The following is a 12603-nucleotide window of genomic DNA, read 5'->3' on the forward strand; positions in this document are numbered from 1 at the left end:
CTCCTATTTTCAGTTATCAGTTATACATTTCAGTTATCAGTTATTACTATCAGAATATTGCGTGCCCGTTAATATTCGTCTTTACGTTGATGATTGCATCCTCTACCATAATATTAACACAGCAATGAATCATGATTTACTTAGTGACACCTTTGCAAAATATTGTAGGTGGCGCAAGGAATGCCAAATGAACATTAATTTCTATAAAACTGTTTCCATGTCCTTTTCCAGACACCTATCGCCATCACTTTTCCCATACACTTTCCATGGTCAGGATTTAAAAAGAGTGACCGAATTTAACTACCTTGGTCTTCATTTCTCTCATGACATGTCATGGTCAAAACACATTGATATCATATGTAACAAAGCTTTTAGACGTCTCGGTTACCTCCATCATTCATTGCGTAAGGCTCCAAAGGATACCAAACTGCTGACATATAAAACATTTATCCACCCCATTCTTTATTATGGCTGCATCATATGGAATCCTCATGAGAAATCTGATATTAAAAAATTAGAATCAGTCCCAAAAAAATCAGTGCGCTTCATTTTTCGCAACTATAGATGAGCTTTATCCCCTTCCTCCCATTATACAGCTACAGGTCTCACAGTTCTTTCATCTCGCCGTTTAGAATGCATGAAATTTTTGCACACGCTGGTTCATTCTAAGCGCCTTGTCATAATAAATAATTATCTGAACTTTAGTACACCCTCTATCACTAGGAGTTCTCATAATCCTAACCTCATCCGTTTCTTTTGCCGAATGGAGATGTTCAAGCACAGCTTTTTTCCACTGGCCATTGAACTCTGGAATTCACTACCTGGAAGCATCCGCTCTTTACCTATGCAAGAATTTTTGAAAACTATTGCATTTACTTGATATTCATATTTTTTGTGCCTGTATATTGTTTTTCACTTTCTTTTTCTCTTCACTCCCTCATTGTCCTCCTGCAATAGCCTCACTGAGGCTGCAGTTTGTGTAAATAAATAAATTAAATGAATAAATAAAATATTCAAGTGAAGCCATGCTCTCTCTGTTCCTTAGCATTAAATACACCTTTCATTTTCTTTAACCTTACTTGTGCTGTACTCAGGCTCCTTGCCAAGCTGAGCTTCTGTATTCTTGACAAGTGCCACTCCAATGAAGAAGGCATGATAGATTCTACAGCCATGGTTCATGCAGGATATGTTCTGAATTAAATGATAAACCTATCTGAGGACATGATTCGTGTCCTCAGACAAACAAAACAGATGTCATGTCCTCAAAAACAAACACAGAACAAAGAAAAGGGGGTGGACGGAGGACAAATGCTTGACCCATGCCTACCCCCTTTTGTTTGTGTTGCATATTGTTTTACTGCACATTAGCCCTGTCAAGTGTACACCAGCTAGGCCCCCAGCTAATCCTTTTAAGCCATTAGAGGAGCTTACCCATCTGGAAGCCACATGCCCACAGTTCTAGGGGATTGTAGTTGCTCGAGTCAACTCGACTGGCGGTTGGCGAGATGTGCGCCAGAAAGCGACGAGTGTGCGCTGCCACTTCATCTGCCAAGGCGTGGCCCAACTTGAGAGCAGAGGTCTCACTGAAAGTGCACACCTCATCCTCGGCCTCTGCAAGATCACAACAAGAAACTGCTGAGTCCAGAGTTTTACAATCAGAGTCTGCTAAATGACAGGCGTTATTAGTGACATTGCCAAACGCCTTTCAATGGTGATGATGCATGGCCCACTTCACGATATTGATGCTAAGCACAGTCTTCCGTGTGCATGTCCAACTTTCAACACTACCTGTCATCAATTTCCCCAAATTTGTTTGAAGATGTCCTAGCACTTGTGAGTTTATATGTCTGGAGCATCCTGAAGGACCCATAGGGGAACACCGCTTATGTCTTATTTGGTAAAGGACCGGTCCTAGGAGTGACAGCTCCTAACTTGACCAATGGCATAGAATTTCTCCACTATATGCATTACTTTGTTGCCTGGTGACCAGTGACAAATAGTGACTGGCAAGACTTGGCAAAATCAGTGAAAGGGATGAAGACCCAAGAGAACACCAAGGTTCCGAGTGACTGTCAAGACTCTACAAGACTTAAAGCTGGCATGGCTCTACTAGAGTCAACTAGACATTTACTGGACTGGTAAGGCTCTGTGAGATTGTAAGAATGTGCTAGGGTGTGGCTCAGTGCTTGTTCAACGTGCTTGTAAGAATCCTATGCTTAAAAACTGACATGTGCTTTAGCAACAAAACCTGATATATTTTGCCGCAACTATGGCACCTACGATCGTTCCTGGTCACATGGTGCCACGTAGTGGTTACCTTGTTGAAAAACATCATAACAGAGCACAGTTTCTTGACATAGCACAACAGTTTGTTACACGCTGAAATTCTTAGCTTTACTACCAGTCGCTAACTCAACAGATTGTCATCAATTCTCTCTCAATTTCACCTGCAACAAGATAGCAGTGCACAATAGTCTTGTGGTTTGTGCACAATAGTGCACAAACCACAAGCTTTCAATTAAGCTAAGGAAAGATGTGCTTCACTTACGAGATTGCTGTGAAGTTGGAAAATCACTGAAGTGGATTCTGGACAGCACCACTAAATCGGACAGTGGCTTGATGAGCTTCAGCCTCTTGGATGATTCCTGGTGGTGGTCAAAATAGGAACTGCATCACTCACATTGGGCTCACGTCTCAGCTAGCAACCACATTATGCTTACTAAGGCTATGTCGCAGAAATAAACCTGTACAGTGTTGGAAGCAACAAGTAAACCCTAACAGACAATGGCAACGTTCACACTGTTGACAGCACTCACCGAGTGATTGCTGTTTTTGTCAACAAAATCGTCCTCTTCTGATATTTCGGCTTCCTCAGAATCCTTAGGAAGCTTCTTACTCTGAAAGTTGCAACACATTAGTCAACAACAGGAACATTACAGTTATGAGTGGTCCTCAAAACTTTTTGAACCACGGTTTACAATGTCTATGTGTCGTCACAGTGTCTCCATCTCCTGGCATTGTTTTCACTGACTAAGAACTGCTGCATGCCGTAACCTAATAAATTTTAGTGCCTGTTCTTATGGCATTTTTGGGCTTCAGTACACTTGTTAACGCCTTATTAGTGCCTGATAGAGCTTTTTATCTGTAATTACATAGTTCATCTTTTGCAATGCATACTTCAGTGCACGCTTTCTCAGACAGTGAGGACCTGTAATTGCTCATAACAGACATTTGTGCTAGCATCCTCAAACGTATGGTGTAGTACACATAATTGTTTCAATTCGCAGAAATTTTTGCATCCTTGCCCCAAAATAAGTCATTGCGGACAACCTAAACTGAGGATTTCAGGATTCGGTTTTAAGTAATGCAAATGTTACACACACAACCCTTTTGGTCTCGCCTAGCAACAATGTCAAAGTGCTAAACAAATTAAAGATAGAAAGAAAAAAGAAGCCAGAAACACGTAGGATCATGTGCAAAACCACAAACACACCATGTGTAAGCAGACAAAGTGCACTGTCTTATGTGTTTCTATTGCTTTTTGTCTCCCTGAATTGTTTCACATTAAATATTACACTAAAATATTAGTATCAGCAAGCAGTGACTGGCCTAAACAAAGATGCTGTTGTCATCACATGCAGGGACACCACTTTTGCTTTTCAAGCTCCTTAACACTCAATAGAGAGTGGACATGCTACTGTTTTGACTCCATGAAAGCATGTAAATAGGCATTCTTAGTACTGGCCTCTATGCAATACATAAGCACAAGAACCGGCTAGAGGTATGGCAGCCAAGCTGAGACTGGTACTGAGTACAAGTCGCATCTCTCATTTTAAAAGAAGCCAGCACTACACTTCCCCATGAACACTGTTCTCATTTTTATTAGAGGGCAAAAAAACCATGTGTAAGCACATGAGTGATTAAGAGTGAATGGACATTGAGCAACTATGCATGATCAGGCATTGTGGACAAAAGGAGAGCACAGGCCATCGTTTATGGTACTAAAAGAGTTTCAGACCCGCTGATTTATGCCTAAAGTGCTGTACCTTTATGAGAATCTTCCTTTTCAAAGTTTGAGGTGACAACTTTGTGGTGAACTCCCCGCCATCTCTGCCTGGGATGTAAAGCAGGTCACCCAGCTTCTCCATGAGCAAAGCCACGACTTCTTCTTGAGCTTCAGGTGTACAGTGGTTCTCGAGGTGGAGAATTAGCGGGTAACTGCAAGTCACCCCCTCACATGGTTGCAGCTACATTATGCGTGGTTACAGGTTAAATAAGGAACAAGGCACAGACAGACAGGGAGAACACAAGATGAGAGCACTGAATTTCACAAAATTATGAATTCAAAACTAAGGCACACATACGCTTATTTGCCAACCTGTGAACTTTAAAATTTTTAAAGAACATGCGGACACAACAAAGAGGAGAAGTACCAAGCTCTTTTTATTTTTTTAGGTTTCCACGAGCGCACACACCTTGTGGGATACATATGCACTCTATTAACAATGATTCACCTTTACATGAAGCCCACAAGGAACAGCAAACACAGAAATGCACAAGCTGACAAGCAACATGCCTATTTTAGATCACAGTGACTTTTTCAACAACATTGCTGTTGCTTATACTATATATGTAGAAGCCCAGAGTCTACTATCGTGCACATTGAACTCTCTCTCCTTTTGCCTTCATCTTTCTGTCAATCCATCATCCCCTTCCTCCTGAGTTGGGTAGCCAACTGGATGGTTAAACCCCTTGCTTTTCATTGTTTTCTTTCTCTCTCTCTTGCTGATGCCAATTTTGCTTGCTTCAGGAGTGTGTCTAAATAAACTTTCTCCAAGCGAGCCTCCCTCTAGTATATACTTGCGCTTCCAGGAAAGGGCAGTACAGATATGATCTTAATAGAGTCCCTTGTATATGACTGAAAGTTTTTTTTTTTCGAATGCATTTTTTGCAATCTTGCACAGCGCCATCTTTAAATGCGTTTAAAACTTTTTCACAAACAGAATTTGCTTTCCATAAGCCTTCAAAAAACATTCGTAAAACCATAGAACCAGCCCAAATTTGTAAATGTAATTCAAAATTCGGGAGTTAGCAGGTGCACATATATGGTCAATACTGTCTATGTTTTGTGACAATGAAGAAGCAGAAACGCTACTAGGAAGTGTCAACAATCAGGCTCTTCATTTTGTGAACTTGTGTCCAGAAAGTAAGGCAACACTAAAATGACAACGCAGTAGTAAGCATATTGTTGCTCATCCAGTCTAATACCCCTGGTCAAGTACGTTGGCCATGGCAATTGCTGGTGGTCACAAAGATTTGCGATGCCACAACACTATTTGCAATGTGCATGAAATCAGATTACTAAAATGCACATCTTGATAATGATATGGCAACAATGTTCACGAAATTTCAAATAGAGAAGGCCTGTCTCGGGCTGTCCGCTAGCATAATAAAGCTATAATTTGGTGAAAGCGGTCGCCAGCTAAAACAAAATGATGCATATGTGGCAATATATGCCCACAACACCCACATTCCATAGCAAATGCTATGTTCATACGTCTTGCATCCAGTTATGCATCTAGTCACTGAATGCACCTGAACACATAAGCCACTGGCTATTTGCAATTTATTGCATTGTAAATCTGTGTACATGCCATACCACGAAGCCAAACACCATTCCCTGTTACATTATGCAGTGATGAAATGGCTAATATGCACGTGATCAGGGTATATATACTATAACCAAAATATCTCAAATTTACTGTGGAACTTGCTTTTATTTGAAGCAGAAAAACAAGAATGACTGCATATTATAGCGCCAACTACCCCTCAATACACCCACTGTATCTGCACTGCCTTCCAGGCCTTTAATTGGCCAGCAGTGAGCCTCGCAATGGCCAAATAACCCCTAGTTCAATTTCCAACAGCCCATGAATATCATTTCCTCAAGAAGACAGTGAACCAGTACTCACTCAGAAGCCTCGAAAGCGTGCTCATGAATAGTGTCTAACACTGCACTCAGCGGGACCTTTCCTGTCAACGTGTTGCCATGAAACACAACAGGCCCTTCAGTGCTACTCCAGCAGTCCACTGCAACATGTACAGAAGACACTCATTTAGTGGAAAGCCTAATAAAAGAAGCTTCACAGAATTCATGATGCAGAGAAAGAATCAAGGGAACTGAAGAGGTCAATACATAGTCAGGCAGCCATCACCTAAAACAAACAGACACTGAAGCCATGCAATGAGCGTAGGAAAATGGAAGCCTTTTTCATTTTTATTTCATTATTGTGTGTATTAATCGTAACAACGAGCTAAATTTATGTCTCAATGACCTTAGTAAATGGAAAGTAAATGAAACAAAGTACACCTTGCCACCAGGGAAAACAAAAGCTAACACCTCTGCCTCAGAGCTCCACCAACTGAACTAGCAGCTGTCCCCTCTTCCTTGTCTTGGCTACCTCCGGCTACGGTGGCAAATGTGGAACATGCTGATATTGAGGATAATGCAATGAAAAAGGAGTAAATGAGACGCAAGGACACTAAGATAATAAAAGAACAAAAAATTTGCAAGTGCGGATTCACATAAATGTGTAGCCAAAATGAACTGGAAGAAGCGGATTTGGATAGCTCACTTATGCAAAATAATAAGTAAATAGATTGTGACGAAGAAGATCGGCAGGCTGAAAAGCCCCGTTGCCATCACGTGGCACATACCCAGTTCGTTCGCTGGCTGCGCCCTACCTGCTGGTGCTGAGTTTGTCGCTGCTGCTCTACGAGCCGAATAAACCCCCTTTACAATTGGTGGAGGTGCGGAGTCCAACCAGAATTCTGGAACTTCATAATCGGACACTGCAGCCCGTCTTCATAATGCCGGAAGAAGGACCACCACAACCACAACCCGCTGCCCCGGTGACTACCGTGGTCTGCCCCGGTCTGTTGCGGCAACGCGACCCACCCATCTTAAGTCGTACAGAAGACCATGACGTCGAAGACTGGCTCGCTGACTACGACCGGGTGAGCATCCACAACCATTGGGACGACACCAAAAAACTTAATTACGTGTCGTTTTATTTGAGCGGTGTCGCCAGCGTGTGGCACCGCAACCACGAACATGATCTGACGACGTGGACAGCCTTCAAGACTAATGCGACAGAGGTATTTGGGCGCCCCGCGGTTCGCAAGCTTCGCGCCGAGCAACGTTTGCGTGGCCGTGCGCAACAGTGCGGGGAGACATTCACGAGCTATATAGATGTTGTCGACCTCTGCAATCGCGTTGACGTCGCAATGCCTGATGCCGAGAAGATCCGCCATATCTTAAAAGGCATTGAAGACGATGCCTTCCAGATGCTGTTGGTGAAAAATCCCTCGACAGTCTCTGAACTCGTCAGTCTGTGTCAAAGCTTTGACGAACTGCGCAAACAACGCGTAGCCACCCGCCAATCTACACCTCAGGCCACTACAATGTCGAGCTTGGCTGCTGCCCCGGATAACACTTCGCTGCTGCTACAGATCAAGGAGTTCGTCCGTGAAGAGGTGGCTTGTCAGCTTTCCTTGATTCCACCTGCACACGGCCAGCGGAGTACTCCGTTGGCGCCCGCTCTCCAATCTATCATCAAGGAGCAGGTAGCCGACCACATTTTGCCTTCTCTTCAACAGGCTCTGACGGCCGCTCCCCTCACGTACGCCGAAGTCGCGATGAGGCCTGCGCCACAGACCTACGGCCCCCTTCGCCCACCTTTGCGCTCGCCCGTATCCCCTATAGACACAGCTATTCATAGCTGTGTCTTACCAGTACTCACCTACGGGGCAGAAACCTGGAGGCTTACGAAAAGGGTTCTACTCAAATTGAGGACGACGCAACGAGCTATGGAAAGAAGAATGATAGGTGTAACGTTAAGGGATAAGAAAAGAGCAGATTGGGTGAGGGAACAAACGCGAGTTAATGACATCTTAGTTGAAATCAAGAAAAAGAAATGGGCATGGGCAGGACATGTAATGAGGAGGGAAGATCACCGATGGTCATTAAGGGTTACGGACTGGATTCCAAGGGAAGGCAAGCGTAGCAGGGGGCGGCAGAAAGTTAGGTGGGCGGATGAGATTAAGAAGTTTGCAGGGACGGCATGGCCACAATTAGTACATGACCGGGGTTGTTGGAGAAATGTGGGAGAGGCCTTTGCCCTGCAGTGGGCGTAACCAGGCTGATGATGATGATGTATCCCCTCCAGTCCATCCACTGGTGAACTATGCATGACCTCAAGACCATTTACGCACGGAAGACAACCGTCTGATTTGTTTTTATTGTGGCCATGCTGGACATATGGCACGTCACTGTCGCTTGCTTACACCGAACGTCCCGTACAATGTGCGTCCGTATGCGCCACATTTCCAACAACGCCGCAAATATTCGAACGCCTTTGAATCTCCTTCTGCCATCGACAGCGCATTCTCCGCCGCTCGCCGTTCACATTCTCCTCGCCGCCGCTCGCTTTCCCCCATGCACCGGCGGCGGAGCCCTTTGCGCCAGGAAACTAAATTTCGCAGTTCAGGAGGCGAGAACTGCGGTGCCAGCGAAATGTATAAGGCCTCACACTTCTCCGAAGAATGTTATTGAAGTCGCAATCGAAGGAACATTGACGCTAGCCCTTGTCGACACCGGCGCTGCACTGGACAGCGATAGATGCCCGTATTTGCCGCAAGATCGGAAAAGTGACGACGCCGCTTTCTGGACTGTCTCTTCGAACTGCCAACGCGCAGCACATCGAGCCATCCGGCGCCTGCACTGCTCGTGTCATAATTCAGGAGGTCCTCTATATCATAGAATTCATCGTGTTGCCATCATGTTCACACGACGTCATATTAGGTTGGGACTTTCTCTCCACACATCATGCGATTATTGACTGCGCCCGCGCTGAGATCGAGCTGTTTCAGTTTTCGACCGATATTATCACTGACCATAAGGACCATTGTCGCAAAATCGCTGTTTCAGACGACACCGTTATACCTGTCTGGTCTTCCACTGTTGTCAGTATCTCTTGCGAATCTGTAGATGACGGGACAGTACCCTTCGCTCCGTCTGAACTCTTAGTTCGCCGCCATTCACTACCACTGCCGTTCGCCGTCGTCGAGTTCAAAGCTGGCGCCTCTCTCATGTGCGTCTCCAACCCATCGGCTGAACCAATTACTTTACGCCGCCGTGAAAGCCTTGGCAGAGCAGAGCCACTGACCTCATCTTAATATTTTACACGATGGACGACTCCACTTATCTTGCTGCTCTCGAGGCATCGCTTCCTCAGTCACTGCTGCGTTCTTTTACACCAGCTATTCCCAGTGACCTCACGACGACGCAGCGCGATGAACTTCTTCGCTTGCTCCAAGGCTTCTCTTTGTCTTTTGACTGCCAAGTAACATCACTCGGCCGCACAACGACTGTTTCGCACACTATCGACACTGGGAGCCATGCACCGATTCGACAGCGTTTCTACCGAGTATTGGCGACTGAAAGACGCGTTATCAATGACCAGGTGAACGACATGCTCAATCGCGGTGTCATCCAGCCTTCTAGTAGTCCTTGGACCAGTCGTCCTAGTTAAAAAGAAAGACGGCACCATATGATTTTGCATCGATTATCGAAGGCTTAACAAGATTACCCAAAAGGATGTATACCCGTTGCCACGTATTGACGACGCACTTGACTGTTTGCAAGGAGCGGAGTTTTTTTCCTTCTTAGATCTCCACTCTGGCTACTGGCAGGTGCCCATGGCTGACGCAGACTGTTCGAAAACCGCGTTTGTAACACCAGACGGTTTGTATGAATTCACTGTAATGCCGTTCGGTCTGTGCAATGCGCCCGCCACCTTCGAACGCATGATGGACGGCATCCTACATGGCCTGAAGTGGCATACTTGCCTTTGCTACCTCGACGACGTTGTCGTCTTTTCTCCTGATTTTCCGACCCATCTTCGGCGTTTACATCAAGTTCTGACCTGTCTCCAGACCTGTCTCCCCTTTACAAAATAAATAAATAAATAAATAAATAATCAGTGGTATACTACAGACACATAACATAGTGTATGCCACAAGTGGGGCACATATTGAGGGCAGCAAGAGTGATAAAACTAGGACATCTGAAGGCACATGGCAGTTGAATTTGAGGCACGGCATGGATACCCCTGGGATAAGCCCTTGCTCAGCAATAGACTTCCATTATGGTGGTGATGAAAATGATGATGAAAATGAATGCCGTAGGTAAAGCAGCTTATAATCTCTGTAGTGTTGTTAGAGCAAAATACTGGCTGCAAACCTTTGACAACACGACACCCTTGGCTGAGGGCTTGAGCATAGCCATCTATGCTTGAAGGTCCTTTTAGTTGATCTTCCATAAGGTAGCTGCAGAAAAACGTAAATAAAAATATGGCAGGTTTATGTAAAAGCATGTTAGTAATAGAAAGCATATGATTGATTCAATCAAACTGCCAGTTACGTAATTCATTAATTGGATTGCCTAATTTAATCAATCGGCCAACCACTCGATCTATTCGATAAGTTCATAAACCATTCAATCTATATGTCCTAAAGCTACACTTGGGCTATTAGGAGCACTACAGCAGAAGCCTTTGGATTAGTAATAACTATTGTTAGTTGTCCCAATAGTCATAGTTGTAAAATATGAAATAGTTATTCCACAAAAAGCATCACAGATCGAAAAAACTGCACTGCACACTGCGCTAAGTGAGACCGCTATGACTGCAACTACTTGAGTAGCTTCTGTAGCATTGCCTGCCAAATATGATATGGAGTACAGTGACATTGAAATAAAGTTAGCTCACGTGTTGTGTGACGAAGATATAAAGTAGTGGCAAAGGGGCTGATCCATATCCTGGAATACCTGCTTGTGTGCCTGGTCCATTAGGCTGCACTCATCTGACAGCAGAAAGAGTGTAAACCCTGTAGGGCAAAGGTTTGAGTTTAGCTGTTAGAATCAAACAATTTCTTAGCTGGAATATGGCCGTAACTCTCGCAAAGAAAGCTCACCATCCAAGAGCATCTGCTTGTTTTTCTTGGCCTCCTCTGAGGGCTCATATCGTTGTATCAGCTTCAGGCAATCATCAACTGTGATGTTCTCAAACTGCCCAAGAAAGAAAAATGGTGTTCAGTAAATGCCAACACCACAGTCTCGCATGTGCCCTGCATAGACTGACTGATTTATTCATAGGGTTTTATGTGCCAAAGCAACACTGGGGTGATGAGGTACACACTTGCAGTCTGAATTAATTTTTAAATTAAATCAATTGAAGTTTTTCATACTATACCATACTGCACTGTGTGAAATGTAAGTGTGTGCATTTTCATGCGTAGCTCAAAGAATTGTATCTTGACCAACTAGCCTGGATTTCAAGCACAACAGTATTTGGCGAGCACTCACCTCCTGTTCACCTTCGAGAAAAAACTGGAGGTCTTCAACAGTAAGGTAGTCTTTGCCAGAGTACCTGTGAATGCAAACCAAACCAGCGCAAATAATTGTGTAGAAGCAATGGAATGTAAAATGACAGGCATAATGCTAATACATGAAAGACAGCAGTATGGATTACATATCAAACAAGGGTAGGGGACATTCTACTTGATATTGAAAGGAAGGAGTTGAGGAGATCATGTATTAGACAAGACAAGTAACCTGTGGTTTATCTGAAGAGCATAACAGATTCCAAGGGCAAGAAAATGCAGTTGAGGAGAGCAGAGTATCAGGTGGAGTGATGAGATTAGAAAATTTGCCAACGTAGGATGGGTTTAACTTATAGACAGACTTAACATCTTTGAAGAGGCCTTTGTAAAGAGTTCTAATGAAATATATTATTGCAAACATAAACTAGTAAAATGCTGTGAACTAAGCGGCACTCACCTGACCATGAGAAAGTACACCTCTGGACGAGTAGCCAGCTCTTTGAACAAGCTTACAAACTGAGACCTGTCTATCCTGCCCCGGTCTTGCTCAGTCTTTCCAACATCAAACTCCTAAGCATCAAGAAGAATGACAGCATAAGTTAAACAGAAACCTCAAGCAAGAGTGAAACAAAAAAATGGTGAAGCCCACCATCATTTTTTGTTTGAGCCGGACAACACTCAGCTGGCTGTTAAGTTTCTGAACCAGAGCTATGGTTTCCACTTCATCCAGAAGTCCCTTCCTCTCCGTGTCTGCCTTTTCGAACATCTCCTGCAACCATCTGGTGATTTGTGCAGTCAAGGGAGACATTTCCAAAGAACGTCATTCTCAATCAATAAATCAATGGTAAGGCTCAACGTCTCAAGGCAACACATTGGATAAGAGAGATGCCATATGGGGAGTGGGAGGTGGTCCAGATTAATTCTGACCATCTGCAGTTCTTTAGGATACACCTAAATCAAAGTGTGTGTGTGTTTGTGTGTGTGTGTGTGTGTGTGTGTGTGTGTGTGTGTGTGTGTGTGTGTGTGTGTGTGTGTGTGTGTGTGTGTGTGTGTGCGCGCGTGTTTCTTGTTTATTCTGACAAAGGCCGTGCCACGGCTCAAACGTTAAAACATTAAAAGATGCAATTTTCGTAAGCGTGCTCCGTCGTTTCTTCAAATACC

The 12603-nt window shown here is 44.2% G+C and overlaps 1 protein-coding gene across 6 annotated transcripts in view; it reads right to left on the minus strand.

Annotated features, from left to right (window-relative positions):
- The window catches only part of LOC139049852 (inactive phospholipase C-like protein 1), a 345846-nt gene that overhangs the window by 32095 nt on the left and 301148 nt on the right, over window positions 1–12603 (minus strand). For all 6 annotated transcript variants that reach the window (XM_070525679.1, XM_070525680.1, XM_070525677.1 and 3 more), the window contains 11 exons: window positions 12092–12221; window positions 11900–12012; window positions 11426–11489; window positions 11035–11128; window positions 10830–10947; window positions 10304–10389; window positions 5973–6090; window positions 4047–4218; window positions 2817–2897; window positions 2549–2645; window positions 1432–1611 (listed from right to left, as the gene is read on the minus strand). In XM_070525679.1, the coding sequence (XP_070381780.1) occupies window positions 1432–1611; window positions 2549–2645; window positions 2817–2897; window positions 4047–4218; window positions 5973–6090; window positions 10304–10389; window positions 10830–10947; window positions 11035–11128; window positions 11426–11489; window positions 11900–12012; window positions 12092–12221 (1253 nt within the window). The remainder of the gene's footprint in view (window positions 1–1431; window positions 1612–2548; window positions 2646–2816; window positions 2898–4046; window positions 4219–5972; window positions 6091–10303; window positions 10390–10829; window positions 10948–11034; window positions 11129–11425; window positions 11490–11899; window positions 12013–12091; window positions 12222–12603) is intronic.

Source organism: Dermacentor albipictus, chromosome 9 (assembly GCF_038994185.2).
Source record: "Dermacentor albipictus isolate Rhodes 1998 colony chromosome 9, USDA_Dalb.pri_finalv2, whole genome shotgun sequence".
NCBI classification, from domain to species: domain Eukaryota; kingdom Metazoa; phylum Arthropoda; class Arachnida; order Ixodida; family Ixodidae; genus Dermacentor; species Dermacentor albipictus.